The sequence below is a fragment of the Mandrillus leucophaeus genome, unplaced genomic scaffold (assembly GCF_000951045.1).
Source record: "Mandrillus leucophaeus isolate KB7577 unplaced genomic scaffold, Mleu.le_1.0 Scaffold465, whole genome shotgun sequence".
In the NCBI taxonomy this organism is placed as follows: domain Eukaryota; kingdom Metazoa; phylum Chordata; class Mammalia; order Primates; family Cercopithecidae; genus Mandrillus; species Mandrillus leucophaeus.
Genome location: NW_012104976.1, coordinates 2786005 through 2803729, shown reverse-complemented (window position 1 = coordinate 2803729; position 17725 = coordinate 2786005). Strand labels below are relative to the sequence as shown.

The 17725-nt window shown below is 41.2% G+C and overlaps 1 protein-coding gene across 3 annotated transcripts in view; it reads right to left on the bottom strand.

The window, feature by feature from the left end:
- Nucleotides 1–4273: 4273 nt before the first annotated feature.
- Nucleotides 4274–17725, bottom strand: part of LOC105550127 (chromosome unknown open reading frame, human C11orf54) — a 21218-nt gene continuing 7766 nt past the window's right edge. For 2 of the 3 annotated variants that reach the window (XM_011995012.1, XM_011995013.1), the window contains 7 exons: nt 16222–16320; nt 14157–14230; nt 13875–13976; nt 12218–12394; nt 10173–10322; nt 7814–7930; nt 4274–5866 (listed from right to left, as the gene is read on the bottom strand). In XM_011995012.1, coding sequence (XP_011850402.1) covers nt 5693–5866; nt 7814–7930; nt 10173–10322; nt 12218–12394; nt 13875–13976; nt 14157–14230; nt 16222–16320 — 893 coding nt within the window. In that variant the 3' untranslated portion in view covers nt 4274–5692. The remainder of the gene's footprint in view (nt 5867–7813; nt 7931–10172; nt 10323–12217; nt 12395–13874; nt 13977–14156; nt 14231–16221; nt 16321–17725) is intronic. The other variant, XM_011995014.1, reaches the window with a different exon arrangement.

The following is a 17725-nucleotide window of genomic DNA, read 5'->3' as shown; positions in this document are numbered from 1 at the left end:
GCCCCACTTCCAAGCCTGAGGATTACAATTCAACATGAGACTTAGGTGGGGACACAGAGCCAAACATATCAGGTATCTACTGTAGCGACAAATATTAGGTTGCCAATGCAAATAATATCAAGTGTTAGTCTAAATTTGAAGAAGTTAATCCTCATTGTGGTTAATATGAGTCAGAAAAACAGAGCATATCAGAGAAATGAGGCTAAAGGTAGGAGTTCTAGGAAGAGTAATCATAGATTTAACCAATGAATATACCAGATTTTCTGCAGAAAATTCAGTGTTTAATATTTCATTATTTTAGTCACATAATTGCCCTGTCAGATTGTGTTCTGTTATCTGGAAGATCAAAATGAATGCCCTTTATCAACTAAGAAGAACCCTAAAGTTAAGAAAATGAAAGTTACCTATGGGTGGAGGGTTCAGGGCTTGGTTGGCATGGGAACTTTGCAAATTCCTAAGGCTACAAGAAAAACCACAATCTTGCTAAATTCGCTAAAAATAGGAGCTATTGGGAAAATTGTCAGAACCTTACCATACCTGATTTACAATCCAAACCACTATAGCTCTGATTGGACAAAGGACCAGCCTTACAAAAACTCTTTCCTGATAAGCAACTGAAGACCTCAAACCAGTTTCAGCCAGTTTATAGAGACTGCATGCAAACTTTGTGTCCAATAGTTCACCTTTTGACATGAAGAGCCAAGTTCCACCTTATTTTAATGTTAAAACCTTATCCCAAAGTGAACACGGTATGTGTGTTATATATATGTTTATCCATTGCACGTGTTCAACTTCCCTCGTAGATATGTATAACTTTTCTCCCAAACCTGCTGAATATGTTTTACTCTATTGCGCGATACAGGTCCTGTGAGGCATAAAAACCAACCTGCCCTTTTCCTTCTGGGAAGAGATCACCTTTGGCATAAGCTGGAGACTCTCTTCTTGCTGTGCAAACTGAAATCACCAATATAGTGTTCCTTTCTACTATTTAGCCATCCTTGTGGTCTTTTGGGTGACATTTTCTTTTTCTTTAAAGAAACACGGTCTGACTCTGTTGCCGAGGTTGGACTGAGGTGATGCCATCTGGATTCACTATAGCTTCAGCCTCCAGGTCTCAAGTGATCCTCCCACCTCAGCCTCCCAAGTAGCTGGGAAAACAGGTGTGTGCCACCATGCCCAGCTAATTTTTTTAGTTTTTGTAGAGATGGGGTCTATGTTACCTAGGCTGGTCTCAAACTCCTGGGCTCAAGTGATCCTCCCACCTCAGTCTTCCAAAATGCTGAGATTTACAGGCATGAGCCATTGCACCTGGCTGGATGACAATTCTTTAGGTTTATCTGTGCTCTTATTTTAGGTTTGGAAAGATGGTACGACACTGTGATGTATAATAAGATACGCAGTATGTATAGATAGTCTTAGTCCCAGTGTTCTGGCACACAGCTCCTAAAACCCTGGGAATCTCCAAAGTGATAAATGGTTTTTGTATGCTAATAAAATGACAGTGTTAAGTGGGTTTCTGCATGCCGGAAGCTCCTGGATAGCTTCAGGATGGGGGCTCCTTGCCCAGGAACTAACCAGTGATTAAAGAGTTATGACTTTCAGCCCCAATCCCAACCTTGAAAGAGAGGAGAGGTTGAAGGTTGAGCTGATCACCGAAGGCCAATGATTTAATCAATTCTGCCTACATAAGGAAGCCTCTATAAAATCCCAAAAGAAACACAGAGGCAGGTGGATCACTTGAGCCCAGGAGTTCAAGACAAGCTCGGGTAACATGATGAGACCCCATCATGTTGGGGTTGGGCATCATGGCGCGCACCTGTTAGTCCCAGTTCCTCAGGTGGCGAGGGGAGGATTGCGTGAGCCTGGGAGGTGGAGGTTTCAGTGAGCAGAGATCATGCCACTGCACTCCAGCCTGGGTGACAGAGTGAGAACCTGTCTCAAAAACAAAAACAAAGCCAAAATCCAAAAGAAAAGGGTATGGATAGCTTCCAAATTGCTGAAGATGTGGAGATGCCTAGAAGGTGGGGCACCCAGAAACAGTGTGGAAGCTCTGGACTTTTGCTGGCCTTTCCATATGTATCTCTTCTATCTGGCTGTTCATCTGTATACTTTATTATGTCCTTTGTTAATAAACTGGAAAATATATGTAAAGTGTTTCCCTGAGTTAAATGATCTGCTCTAAGCAAATTAATCAAACCTGAAGAGGCAGGCATAGAGACTCCAGTTTACAGTGGGTTGGTCAGAAGTACAGGTCACAACCTGAAGCTTGTGATTGGCATTGGAAGTGGGAGGCAGTCTTGGAGGACTGAACCATTAAACTGTGGGATCTGATGCTATCTCCAAGTAAATAGTGTTAGAATTGAATTAAATTATAGGATCCCCAGCTGATGCCTGCTGGAGAATTGCTTGGTGTGTGGGAAAAACCCCCATGCATATGGTCACAGAAGCATTCTATGTTATACTGAGTGAATGTAAGAGTAAGAAGAGCACTTTGGGCCAGGTGCAGTGCCTCATGCCTATAATCCCAGCAATTTGGGAGGCTGAGACGGGCAGATCACTTGTGGCCAGGAGTTCGAGAACAGCCTGGCCAACATAACAAAACCCTGTTTCTATGAAAAAAGAAAACTAAGAAAAAATTTAAAAAGCAAAGCATTTTGATTTTTCCTCCCATCATCTCTATTAGATGGTGTGAATGTACCTGGTTTCCAGGCTTTTTGAATTGTGTCTATAAGCAATACAATTTTGAACTGAAATCCCTAACATAAGAAATGTACACAAAACTATAGAAACTTAAAAGGATGAAATAAAATATATAAATAGATGTTCTAATATTCCCATACCCCTTGGAAGGTCATGTGTACCTGCTGCCCATGCACCTCATTTTGGAGGACACTAATGGAAGAGTAAAGGCAGTGTTTATATCTGTAGTGTGAAGAGGCCCAGGACTGCTTCAGATGATCTTCACACCTGGAATCTGACCTGAAATAACCTCTGATCTGAAATCAGATCTGAAATCTGTAATTAAGAATGTGACTTAATGTATGTTTGACTGCCGGTGACTTTTAAGCCTTATCCCACCCCTTGTCCCATTATGCCCCACACCTCTGGCAAGCTAAGCAAGCCTGGGTGCTGGTAGGCAGAGCTTGCAGTGAGCCGAGATGGCACCACTGCACTCCAACCTGGGCGACAGAGCGAGACTCCGTTTCAAAAAAAAAAAGCCTGGGTGCTTGCCAGATATGGTGGCCCATGCCTGTAATCCCAGCACTTTGGGAGGCCGAGGCAGGAAGATGACTTGAGCCCAGTCTGGGCAACATAGTGAGACACAATCTCTTAAAAAAAAATAAAGCAAGCAAGCCTGGGTATTTCCTTCTTTGATACCAGTGGGAAATTCAAACCACATGCAAGAAACATTACTCTGGCCCTACTCTCTAACCACCAAAAAACCCCAAGTCAGTCTCCTTCCCTGTTGTTAAATCCTGCTTAGGAGCTGCCCTGCCTTCCCCAGAAAGCTTATCTGAGTAACAACCCTTTCATAGTCTGTTGGTGTGTGTGTGTGGCTTCATCAGTCATTTTTTCTTTTTTTTTTTTTGAGACAGGGTCTCACTGTGTTGCCCAGGCTACAGTGCAATGGTACAATCATAGCTCACTGCAACCTCCAACTTCTGGGCTCAAGTGATTCTCATGCCTCAGTCTCCTGAGCAGCTGGGACAACAGGTGTGCACAATCATGCCCAGATAATTTAAAAAAAAAATGTTTCTTTTTTTGCAGAGATGGGGGTCTCTGTATGCTGCCCAGCTGGCCTTGAACTCCTGGCCTCAAGTGATCTTCTTACCTTGGCCTCCCTAAGTGCTAGGATTACAGGCGTGAGCCACTGAACCTGGCTATCAGTCTGGACATTTGAACCAAATTTTGAGTGTGGAATGCATCTTGTCTCAGTGTGGGATGGCCACAAAAAAATAGCATCCTCCTTTACAGTTCACCTACTGCTTTATTTCTTTTCATAGCACTTAATACCACCTGACATATTACATATTTATTGTTTGTCTTCTGCACTAGACAGATCCCCAGCTTTAGTGAAGTGTTTGGTATAATCATTCGAGTGGCTACTTTGCTAGCACTGTTAAAGGCACTAGTGCTACAGTTGTGAACAAGGCCCTTGCCTGTATGAAGTGTACACTCCAGAGAGCAGGGTAGGTGTTCAATACATATTTGTTAAATGAAAGAGTATTAATATTGTTTTTGTCTGGAGGTAAGATATTAGAAACATAATATATCATAAATTAAATTTTTTATTCATTTTTTTTGCATCAAAATAGTGCTTAAAATAATAGGAATTTATACTCACAAGACATAGCTAACATCCAGAGTAGACAATTAAAAAATATTATTTGAAAATTATGTACTTAGTACTAAAGACTTCCTAAATTTGTACATTAGCAAGACTGTCATTAGCACCATTACAGAGTTGATCTTTGGCTAATGATTATTCAAAGAACATTCAGGAAAATTTCAACCATTACAATCAGTGAGTATAATTTTATATTTCAGCAAGGATAGTGGTCATGTTCAGCAACAGCCTCACTTACAAATTAAAGTAAGCTCACTTCAATGTTGCACTTTGATGCTGTTTTTTTATCCCTTCTCTTGCAAATAACTAGTGAAATAAAAATTGCTTCTAACTGGCAATCGAAACAAGGGAGGAATTATGGCTAGCCAACTAGTTGCTAATGTTTGTGTTTTTATTTTTTATTAAAGAAAAAAATTTTAAATAATAGAGATGGGGTCTCACCATTGTGCCCAGGCTGGTCTTAAACTCCCAGGCTGAGACAATCCTCCCACTCGGCCTCCCAACATGCTGGGATCACAGGCTTCAGCCACCAGGCCCGGCCTGCTAATGTTTGTGAAAGGCAAATTGCAAACTTCTATGGTTTAACTTCATCAGAAGGGTAAAGGGCTCCCCACCTGCCACCTTGTTTCAAGAAAAAGGTATACTCTGATTACTAGAATGGATTTTTAAAATTCAATACAAAGATTCAATAACTATCAACATTTCTAAACACTGATTTTTCTTTTTATCTTTTTCAAGTGTTTTTCAATGTCCTGCAGGTAATAACACTGATTTTTCTAATACTCAGAAACATCTACTTAGCAGTTGTGATACTAATTATTTGCAAAATGTAATAATGTTATACAAATATAAGGTACTACTAAATACATAGTAGAAATAATTGCATGATTCCTAATGTTTATATTCAAGGTATAAACATGACTGATTTTGCTGATACTATAGAATTAAAAAAAATAAAGTTGCTATGTAAAAAATTAAAGAATATCTCAATTAGATATTTTTGTTCCTAATCTCAGACAGATCTATTAAATAATATAGAATATACTATCAATATATCCTTTCATATGAAGTGAAAAAGAATGGGGTTTAAGTAGTGAGATCACTTCTATTTTTTACTTTTTTAAAAAAACAGACAGGGTCTTGCTATGTTGCCCAAGCTGGTCTCAAACTCCTGGGCTCCAGTGTGCCTCCTGCCTCAGCCTCCCAAAGTGCTGGGATTATAGGCATGAGCCATTGTGCCTGGCCCTTGGGATCATTTCCATTGGTTTTATGTCAGTATCAATTAATGAGTCAATCAATTAATTAACCTTAATGATTTCTTTTTCTAAATAAGTATCAGCTGATTTAATCTCGCCCAATTGAATGAGACTCTTTTGGTTGATCAATGCGATAGAGAAACTCTGCAGGTAAGAAGTACCCAAGATATTCCACTGTATCTGGAGTAGTGTCATAATGGTAGTGTCCACCTTCTCCATGATGACTGAAAAAATGAGTGTGCTCCAGTCGCAAATCAAACCCCTAGGATAACAGACAAACAATATGTTAGTACTCAAAGTATTGATTAGAGTTTAAGGGGGAAGGGATAACTTTTTATGTTGCAATAGTTTTCATTTTTTAAATAGGTAATACATTCACATGTTCTAAACTCAAAGGGGCAAAACGATATATTCAGTAAAATGTATCTTCCTCTCTTTTGCCCTCACCACTTACACCCCTTCTTAGCAGTTGACCAATGTAAGCAGTTTCTTGTATATCCTTCCAGAAATATTTACTTTTATTTTTACTCAAATGTAGTATTTTGTACACACTTTTCTGCATGTAACTTTTTTTCATGTAACAATATAGTTTTGAGATCTTTGTATATCAAATCATAAAAGAGCTTCCTCATTCTTTTAGACTTACGTGGTATTCCACTGTGTATGTAACTTAACTGACATTTGCATTATTTCTAATTCTTTTGCTACTACAACAACACTGTAATGAATAACCTTTTAACTAGTAATTTTACACAATTATGCATATATTTAAGTATAAAATCCTAGACATGTAATCACTGGATCAAAAGATATGACCAGGCTAGGCGCAGTAGCTCATGCCTGTAATCCCACCACTTTGGGAGGCTGAGGCGGGCGAATCACTTGAAGTCAGGAGCTTGAGACCAGCCTGGTCAACATGGCAAAACCCTGTCTCTACCGAAAATACAAAAATTAGCCAGGTGTGGTGGTGAGCACCTGTAATCCCAGCTACTCAGGCGGGTGAGGCAGGAGGATTGCGTGAACCCAGGAGGCGGAGGTTGTAGTGAGCTGAGATCGCATCACTGCACTCCAGCCTGGGGAACAGAGCGGGACTCTGTCACAAAAAATAAAAAAAAGAAAAGACCAATATTTTAGTAGGTATTTGCTTTGAATTGGTAATATTTTTTCTAGTGTACAGTATTATAATATAACGAACACCAAACAAGATGACAGAAGACCTGAATCCTAGTTGTGACTCTACTATTTTTTTTGAGATGGGGGTTACACTGTTACCTAGGCTGGTCTCAAACTTCTGGATTCAAGTCAGCCTCCTCGGTACCTAAGAATACTGGGGCATGCCACCATGCCCAGCTACACCTGCTATTTAATAAAATAATTTTGGGTGTTATTTAAAATGCCTGTGCCTTCATTTTCTCAAAGGTAAAATCTGCTCTGCCTAACTTATAGGATGGTGAAGAGCTCCCTTATCTTCCAAAATAATTCTAGAGACTATCCTAATTCTTAAATAACACCACCACATGGCCGGGCGTGGTGGCTCACACTTGTAATCCCAACACTTTAGGAGGCAGAGGTGGGTGGATCACCTGAGGCCAGGGGTGTGAGACCAGCCTGACCAATGTGGTGAAACCCTGTCTACTAAAAATACAAAAATTAGCCTGGCACGGTGGTGCATGCCTGTAATCCCAGCTACCCGGGAGGCTGAGGCAGTTCAATCACTTGAACCCAGGAGGCGGAGGCTGCAGTGAGCTGAGATTGTGCCATTGCACTCTAGCCTGGGCAACGAGAGTGAAACTCTGTCTCAAAACAACACCACCACAAAAATTGCCTAGTTCTTAAAGATTATCCTGCCAGGTGTGGTGGCTCACGCCTGTAATCCCAGCACTTTGGGAGGTCGAGGCGGGCGGATCACGAGGTCTGGAGATCGAGACCATTCTGGCTAACACAGTGAAACTCTGTCTCTACTAAAAAATACAAAAAATAAGCCGGGCGTGGTGGCGGGCGCCTGTAGTCCCAGCTACTCGGGAGGCTGAGGCAGGAGAATGGCAGGGACCCGGGAGGCGGAGCTTGCAGTGAGCCCAGATCTTGCCGCTGCACTCCAGCCTGGCCACAGAGTGAGACTCCGCCTCAAAAAAAAAAAAAAAAAAAAAGATTATCCTAAAAATCAAGCATTATCATTATAGTATAATATAAAAAACAGACACAGACTTACTGGGTCTCTGGAGACAAAAACTGGTAGACAAACCAAAGGAGCCTTCATCTCATAAAAATGCAACCATTTATTCACCTCTTCATCAGAGTTCAAGGGGCAGGAAGAAAATTCTGCAGGCTACAACAAAAGATAATTATATAGGTAAACATACTGAATATTACGAAGAATTAAAAATTTTAAAAATATATTTTATTTACTTATTATTAATTTTTAATTATACTTTAAGTTCTGGGTTACATGTACAGAACATGTAGTTTTGTTACATAGGTATACACGGGCCCTGGTGGTTTGCTGCACCCATCAACCCGTCACCTACATTAGGTATTTCTCCCTGTCTCTTATACACATCTAGATGTGTATAAGAGACAGCCCCTCCCTGTGTCCATGTGTTTCCACTGTTCAACTCCCACTTATGAGTGAGAACATGTGGTGTTTGGTTTTTTTGATCTTGTGATAGTTTGCTGAGAATGATGGTTTCCAGCTTCATCCATGTTCCTGCAAAGGACATAAATTCACCCTTTTTCATGACTGCATAGTATTTCGTGGTGTATAGGTACCGCATTTTCTTAATCCAGTCTATCATTGATGGACATTTGGGTTAGTTCCAAGTCTTTGCCATTGTGTATAGTGCTGCAATAAACATATGTGTGCATGTGTCTTTATCGTAGAATGATTTATAATCCTTTGGGTATATGCCCAGTAATGGGATTGCCGGGTTAAATGGTATTTCCAGTTCTAGATCCTTGAAGAATCGCCACACTGTCTTCCACAATGGTTGAACTAATTTATACTCCCACGAACAGTGTAAAAGCGTTCCTATTTTTCCACAACCTCTCCAGCATCTGTTGTTTCCTGACAGGGTCTGGCTCTGTTACTCAGGCTGGAGTGCAGTGGGATGATCACGGTGGGCCTGGAAAAGGCACAAGTTTCCACTATGGTGTGTGGGATTGGCAGCTGGCCCCCTGGCCTGAAGGCAGGGCCTTACTGGAAACCCGCCCCCTTCTCCTCCTAAACCTGTCTGCCTCCTGCTGCCAATCATGGAATCCAGGCTGTAGGTGCCAAGGGGTGCCTGAAGGCCAGTGCAGAGCTGCCCTCAGCCCTCGCTCAGCTTCCCTTCTATGCTCGTGTCAGCGCCCAAAATTCAGAAGGGGCCGGGGCGGCAGGAGGCTGGTGTATCAGCAGTGCCCTGAGTGTGTGCACATCTGGCTGGGCTGTGACAGCAACCAGGCTCTGCCTGACTTTGCTCCTGGATCGGAGCAGGTGCTGACAGCAGGGAGAAGCCAGGCAGTGGGAGCAGGCATTTCCAAACCTGTAAGAGCAGTGGGGGCCTTCCCAGACCCCGAAGAAAGCAGGAATGCCTAGGTCCGCAGCCACCGTTTGGGCAGCTGCAGCTGCGTGGAGAAGGCAGGGCTCCTGCCTACTCCGTGGAGTAGGAGGCCCAGGTCTGCAGCCACGGGTTTGAGCTGCTGCAGCTGTGCCTGGGAAGATGGGGCTCTCGCCTGTTCCAGCCGGGAGAGAAGAGGGATGCCAGGGACCACAGCCATGGCTTGGGCGATTGCAGCGGCACCAAGGGAGCTCCAGCACCAACTCGGAAGGGGCGGGACTCCCACTTGTCTTCAGCTCCCACCCGCTCCATGGAACGTGTAGCCTCAGCTGTGCCTCCCTGCTGCAGCCACTCCAGACAGCCTGCCGCTGCCATCATCACTATGTTGACCAGGCTGGTTTTGAATTCCTGGCGGTCCTCCCACCTTGGCCTCCCAAAGTGCTGGGATTACATGCATGAGTCATTTTGCAGGCCTTGAATTTATCTTGATCTTAAAAACAAACATATCCAAAATAAAGTTCTAATATATTAACACGGATAAAAACATTATCTTACAATCTGATTTACAATATTATCATTTAAATTTTAAAGTAATACAATCATAGTAAAAAGGATTTGTTTAGAGTGTCTTTGAATGTAGAATTCCCAACATATACCTTACAATTTTAAGATCTGGCCCAGCGCAGTGTTTCACATCTGTCATCCCAGCACCTTGGGAGGCTGAGGCGGGTGGATCAGCCTAGGTCAGGAGTTCGACACCAGTCTGGCCAATGTGGCAAAACCTTGTCTCCACTAAAACTACAAAATAAGCCCAGCGTGGTGCTGCATGCCTATAATCCCAGCTACTCAGCAGGCTGAGGCAGAAGAATCCCTTGAATCCGGGAGGTGGAGGTTGCAGTGAGCCAAGATCGTGCCACTGCACTCCAGTGTGGGCAACAGAGCAAGGTTCCGTTAAAAAAAAAAAAAATCCTGAGATCTTAAACATGTGCACACATACAAACTCCTTCATGCATGTGTGCACACATGGGCTCTTACCATAATGTGAGACTTCACTTTTCCCTTCTGAATTATGAAAGTACCTCCCATTCCTACAGGCTTATTTCCATAATGTTTTTCCAGGGTCTGTCTCATACAAGTCACAAAGTTAAGTGGTCCAGTTCTTCTTTTGGCTTTCACCTCAATTACCTATAGAGGACACAAAGATGCGTATCATTGACTATGCTGCAAAATAACTACCGAAGTAAAACATTATATAATTTAATGCTATCAAACAAATATTCTGTTCTTTGCATAGAGCCCCCAGACCTGAGTTGAGATGTCGCAATCCCGTGAGTCTTGCTCAATCATATATACATATGTATACACACACACACGTACATATCAGTTATATGTAATTTATATTATAAAGTCTTAAGCATGCTTTCTTGAACTGAGAAACTGAGAAAGACAAGTTTCTCAGTGTAGACAAGTCCTACACTGAACTCTAGAGACTCTTAACATGTGTGTCAAGGCAGTCAAAGATTGAGAATTACCTGCGTTAAATGAATTAACCTTTGGTAAGTGGGGATGAGGAGAATATGATTACATTTTCTCACTCCCCTTAAAAATCTGTACTATATCATCTCCACAACCTGGAAGTTAAGTATTTTCACTTCTCAATCTCTTATCTCAAAGTAGTCGAAGAGGCTATCTCTACTTACAAAACTGGAGAGTCTTCACAAAAGCTAACACTGAAATCATCTTTTTGTGTAATAACAGGAAGTAAATATGAAGTACGGCATTAGTTTTCCTTACTTTTTGCTACCACCATTTCTATCTAGAGCAATGTATGATTCATCAGAAACAAATAACCTATTTACTACCTGTAAGTAGGCATTATTTATTTTAGCTGTATGGTTCATGCAGATGACTCACTTACTCCCCAAATTAATGTTCTATTACCTTTTAGTTCATAGAAAAAGGTCTTCCTTACTAAGTAGTCTTCTGTTTTTTTTTTTTGAGACAGGTCTTGCTGTCACCCAGGTAGGAGTGCAGTGGTGTGATCATAGCTTGTTGCAGCCTCAAACACTTGGGCACAAGGGATCCTCCTGCCTCCTGAGTAGCTAGGACTATAGGCATGTACCACATCTGGCTAATTAAAAACACAAATTTTTTTTTTTTTTTTGAGACAGGGTCTTGCTATGTTGCCCAGGCTGGTCTGAAACTGCCAGACTTAAGTGATCCTCCAGCTTTGGACTCTCAAAGGACTGGAATTACAGGCATGAGCCATTGTGCCAGTCGTACTATTCTTTTTTTTTTTTATTTTTGAGACAGAGTCTTGCTTTGTTGCCCAGGCTGGAGTGCAATGGTGCGATTTTGGCTCACTGCAACCTCTGTCTCCCAGGTTCAAGCAATTCTCCTGTCTCAGCCTCCCAAGTAGCTGGGACTACAGGCGTGTGCCACCTTCCCTGTCTAATTTTAGTATTTTTAGTAGAGATGAGGTTTCACCATGTTGGCCAGATTGGTCTCAAACTCTTGACCTCAGGTGATCCACCCACCTCGGCCTCCCAAAGTGCTGGGATTACAGTCGTAAGCCACCGCACCCGGCCTCCAGCCATATTATTCTTAACCTTAGTTTGAAAGATGACTTTTGCTCTGCCTTTCGTACTCTCTGAATCTTTCATTACTGGGTTAAAGAGCTTTGACTTAGGAAGCTCTAATTTTCTTTTTTTTTTGAGACAGAGTCTCACTCAGTGGCCCACACTGGAGTGCAGTGGCATGATCTTGGCTCACTGCAACCTCTGCCTTCCGAGTCTGAGTGATTCTCTCACCTCAGCCCCCTGAGTAGCTGGGACGACAGGCACACACCACCACACCCTGCTAATTTTTGTATTTTTTGGTACAGATGGGGTTTCACCATGCTGGTCAGGCTGGTCTTGAACTCCTGACCTCAAGTTGACCTCAAGTTATCCACCCAGCTTGGCCTCCCAAAGTGGGAAGCTCTAATTTTCTTAGCAAACCATATTTGTGGCAGCAAAAGTTCACATTTTTAGCTATCTGAGAACATTTAGGGAATATTGTATTTTTATGGACAAAATCACCTTGCCAGGTTGGCCCTCACTGGCAAAAAGATTAGCCAGTAATGCACACTCAAAATCATGACGTTTCTCACTGTATTTCTCCAGGAGGCACCCTCCATCTGCAGGGTTTACATGGGCAAAGTAACTACCATTCACAGGAGGCTTGTGTTCACTTTCTGTCTGAATAACTGGCATAAACTGAAAAGAAAGTGAGGCAATTAGTCAATCTTTGTATCTCTACAAAGAGAATATCTTGAATAATGTTATAAAACATTTAATCCTTTTAAGGCATTTCAGTTCAAGTCCTAATAAGAGAACATACAATACATAATATTTAATTTTAGACATAAAAAACTTGAAAAACATTTTTTTTTTTTTGAGATGGAGTCTCGCTCTGTCGCCCAGGCTGGAGTGCAGTGGCCGCATCTCAGCTCACTGCATGCTCTGCCTCCCGGGTTTATGCCATTCTCCTGCCTCAGCCTCCCGAGTAGCTGGGACTACGGGCGCCCGCCACCTCGCCCGGCTAGTTTTTTGTATTTTTTAGTAGAGACGGGGTTTCACCGTGTTAGCCAGGCTGGTCTCGATCTCCTGACCTCGTGATCTGCCCGTCTCGGCCTCCCAAAGTGCTGGGATTACAGGCTTGAGCCACCGCGCCCGGCTTGAAAAACATTTTATAAGATATTTATAGGCCGGGCGCTGTGGCTCACGCCTGTAATCCCAGCACTTTGGGAGGCCAAGGGGGGCAGAACATGAGGTCAAGAGATCAAGGCCATCTTGGCCAACATGGTGAAACCCCATCTCTACTAAAAATACAAAAATTAGCTGGGCGTGGTGGCGTGTGCCTGTAGTCCCAGCTACTCAGGAGGCTGAGGCAAAAGAATTGCTTGAACCTGGGAGGTGGAGGTTGCAGTGAGCCAAGATCGCGCCACTGCACTTCAGCATGGCGACAGAGTGAGGCTCTGTCTCAAAAAAAAAAAAGAAAAAAAAAAAGATATTTATAGTATTTCTTACAGTGTATCTATAACTTGCATTAAATATCTTATTTTAAATTTTAAACTTTTTTCCCTAACTTGAACACTAGGCAAATTGTATTAATGTTTCTGCAAAGAACTTGTATGACTATTAGTCATATCTGAAGATGTTATGAGAGAATGAGCAGACTTAAGTCTTGTATTCATGAGATTCAAAGAAACAGTAATATTTTCATATGGTAATAATGTATATTAGTAATAACTATTAACTTTTATAAATAACCATCATACTATTGTGATGGTTTCCTACTATTTGGTCTTGAAGAAGTTGACTAGATCACCAATGTTCCATTCACCTTCTAATCCAAAGCTGCCTGCATACCCAAAGCAAGGATTTATAGAGAAATTAGGAATCCTGTAAGACTATAAATGTTTTATAATCCAGAACCTTCAACAGAATACCATAGAACCCTGCATTTATCTAAGGCTGAACCTATAACCTAAGAAAATCTAAAACTATAAGTTAGTACTCCATTATAGTTAGTCCAGCTGGAGTGTGTGCTATAGCAGAAATCTATATCAAGCAGTATTAAACCTGCAGAGAGACTTATAATTCACTCAGAAAGTAGGATTTTTGGCACTAAAAGCAAAAAGACAAATCAAATGTCAAATCAATAAAGTAAAATTATTTTCTTATACATGCTGACCTCAGAATTGAACCCGAGAGTCTGAAATGGACCTGCTCCTGCTCCAAGAATAAAAGCTCCAGGCAGCTTGATTTCTTTTGCAATTTTATTCAGATCATAAACCTATAAAAGAAGAAAAAATATTATTTAAGTCACAACTTGTAGAAAGTCCCTAGTTTACCTTTTATTATTGATCCATTAGCACTTCCTTGCCAATTGATCAACAGGTCTTCTAATAATAAACAGAGTAATCAACCCAACTTCTACAATCTTCATGTGAACATGTAGAGTAAAAGTACTTACTTTTCTTTGGTTTACAAGAGGCAATAAGTAAGGCACACCTCCTACTTCTGCAATTCTAGTTTTCCCACAGATGCCTAAAAAAAAAAACCAAAAAACAAAAACACAAGCCATCTTAAAAATAGGCAAACATCTAATTTAATAATAAAATGCCAGAAGACATGAATTTAATTTATTAACAGTACATAACTTCTCCATTCTCATAAAGTTTTACAAATAACAGGGATTGGAAGACATAAGTAGCTAGAACCCCTGTCCTGTTTTAACTACCTGTGTCTCTAATATCATCATAACCAAGCATGGCTTATATAGTTGGTGGCATAAAGGTAATACAAGGCAAGGGCAAGGGTTAGAACTGGGGCCAAAGTTTGGATTGGGTAAGGTTTCTATAATGTTTTTAACGCCTTATTTCTTTAAAAAAATCTATTTTGGGGTGGTTTTTGTTTTTTTTTTTGTCTAAAATTGTTTTTTAATTTTTAATTTAAAATATTTTGTTCTAATAGAATGTAAATTCTTAGGCAGTGGCTCACGCCTGTAATCCCAGCACTTTGGGAGGCCGAGGTGGGCATATCATGAGGTCAGGAGATTGAGACCATCCTGGTTAATACGGTGAAACCTCATCTCTACCAAAAATACAAAAAATTAGCCAGGCGTTGTGGCATGTGCCTGTAGTCTCAGCTACTCGGCAGGCTGAGGTATGAGAATTGCTTGAACCCGGGAGGCGGAGGTTGCAGTGAGCTGTGATCATGCCACTGAACTCCAGCCTGGTGACAGAGCGAGACTCTGTCTCCAAAAAAAAAAAAAAAAGAAAAGAAAACTATAAAGAAGTATTATGCTAGCTGGGTACAGTGGTTCATGACTGTAATCCCAGCACTTTGGGAGGCCGAGGTGGGCAGATCACGAGGTCAGGAGATCGAGACCATCCTGATTAATATGGTGAAACCCCGTCTCTACTAAAAATACAAAAAAATTAGCTGGTTGTGGTGGCGGGGGGCTGTAGTCCCAGCTACTCAGGAGGTTGAAGCAGGAGAATGGTGTGAAGCTGGGAGGCGGCACTTGCAGTGAGCCGAGATCGCACCACTGCACTCCAGCCTGGGTGACAGAGCGAGACTCCGTCTCAAAAAAAAAAAAAAAAAAGGATGCTAAATGCTTTGAAGAGGTTAAAAGACATTGCCATATGGTACACAAGCCGTCTAGAATTTACAGCTCTACTTAAAATAAAAGATTAAGCTAGAAAGGCCCCCCAAAAACATTCAATTCAAATGCCCCCATGTTAATGTATCTCAAAGTCAGGTTTAAGACAGAACTGGAGTCCAGAATTTCTATGGCAAACTCCTTTTTAGCAAAGATGTTAATTACATAATAAAAAGAACACTTTGAGTGCTTATTCTCAAATTCCTCATCATAACAGGGTATAACGGGAGAGGGTTAGACTTTGGAAAGAGACAGACTTGCATTTGAATCCTGATTATGATTTACACTGAGCTTATCTAGCCTCTCTCCTTTTCAGTTTTCTCATCTATAAACCAGGGCTACTACTTACCTTGTGGTGTTATTGTAAAAACTGAAACATCAAATAAATATCTATCACACTGACAAATTATTTTATTCTCCTAATACTAATTTCCCTTCCTTCTCACTTCAAACAGTGGATGCTCACTTGGCAAATTTGTTGAAGGATTAGTTTTAATAGATTATTCAAATACAAGGCTTTTAGGATCCCTTCTGGTCTTGAATAAATAAAATCATAAAAATTAAAATCAGTTTCCATAACAGTCTGAGCAACTAAAAGCAAAACTCTCATGTGATACAAAGAATTCTAACCTATTGGATATCTATTCTATAATCTGTAAAGGTTACGTAACTGCATAAAACATAATCCTTTTCCACAAGAGTATGAAATGAAATTAATATCAGAAGAGTGAGCACAGAAATTTGGCACAATTTAGCCTAAATGTTGTGACAATATCCTTTATTTGTAGATAATTTAAGATGTCCTTAAAAATAATTCTAGTTTAAAAAAAATATTTAGACTAAAAAACAAAAGCTAATTGCAAAAATTGCTTACCTTTTACAGGAAAGGTAAAGGGTTCCTTAGTCAAATCAGGGCAATCAACTACAGAGACCTGGACATCAGCAAAGTTATCTTTTAACCCCTTCTGCATAACTAATAAAGACAAGGAATAAGATTATTTAACATTATGTAAAAACTTAGCTACCACATATCAAAAGCGCCCCCAACACACTCCCAATCTCAACTTGTATAATAAAAAAAAAGGGGGAAATCGTCTTATTAATGAATATAACTAGACATTAGACATAATCATATAGTACAATGTAGACTAAGATACATAAATACTTCCTCTACAGTGATTTCCAACTGTTGAAGATAAACAGCCTGCACTTGTGTGAGGATGAGGATTACCTTCTTTTTTGAAAGAAGATTCCAAAAACCAACTGAAATGTGAACATTTAAACTTTTTGAAAAGTAAGTAATCACATGTAACAACTTCAGTGAAGGTAACAGACAAAATATTGAACAAAGCAGTCAGACACAAAAAACTATATACAATATTACTTCACTTTATGCATCTCAGAAACAGGCAATGGATCAAGGCTGACTGGGAAGGTATGCAAAGGAGCCTTCTGGGATGTTGAAAATATTTTACATTTTGATCTGGATAGCAGTTACATAGGTGTAACTATTGTTAACATTCATCAAGCTATACACTTAAGATTAGTGTACTTTACTGTAGATAGTTATACCTCAATAACAATGTAAAAAAGCACAGGTGTCTCAAAGTTATTAATTTAAGACCGATAATATTTCCCTCTCTCTCTTTTATATGTAGAGACGAGGTCTTTCTATATTGCCCAGGCTGGTCTCGAACTCCGGGGCTCATGTGATCTTCCTGCCTTGTGTCTCCCAAAGTGCTGGGATTACAATGAGCCATCACACCTAGCCTCAACGGTTTTTTTTTTTTTTTTTTGAGACAGAGTCTCACTCTGATAGCCTCACCCTGTCGCCCAGACTGGAGTGCAGTGGTGTGCAGCATGATCTTGGCTCACTCAGCCTTGATCTCCAGGCTCAAGTAATCCTCCCACCTCAACCTCCCCAGTAGCTGGGACTATAGGTGGGTGCCACCATGCTTGGCTAATTTTTATAAAAATGGGGTTTTGGCTTGTTGCCCAGGCTGCTCTCAAACTCCTGGGCTCAAGAGATCTGCTCACCTTGGCCTTCCCAAATGCTGGAACTACAAGCATGAGCCACTGCCTCAGCCTATGTACTTTTAAGGATCAAAAGTTCTTACAAAATTTCTTTTTTTTTTTTTTTTGAGATGGAGTCTTACCCTGTCACCCAGGCTGGAGTGCAATGGTACGATCTCGGCTTACTGCAACCTCCACCTCCCAGGTTCATGCCATTCTTCTGCCTCAGCCTCCCGAGTAGCTGGGGTTACAGGCACCCACCACCACACCCAGGTATTTTTTGTATTTTTAGTAGAGACGGGGTTTCACCATGTTGGCCAGGCTGGTCTTGAACTCCTGACCTCGTGATCCACCTGCCTCGGCCT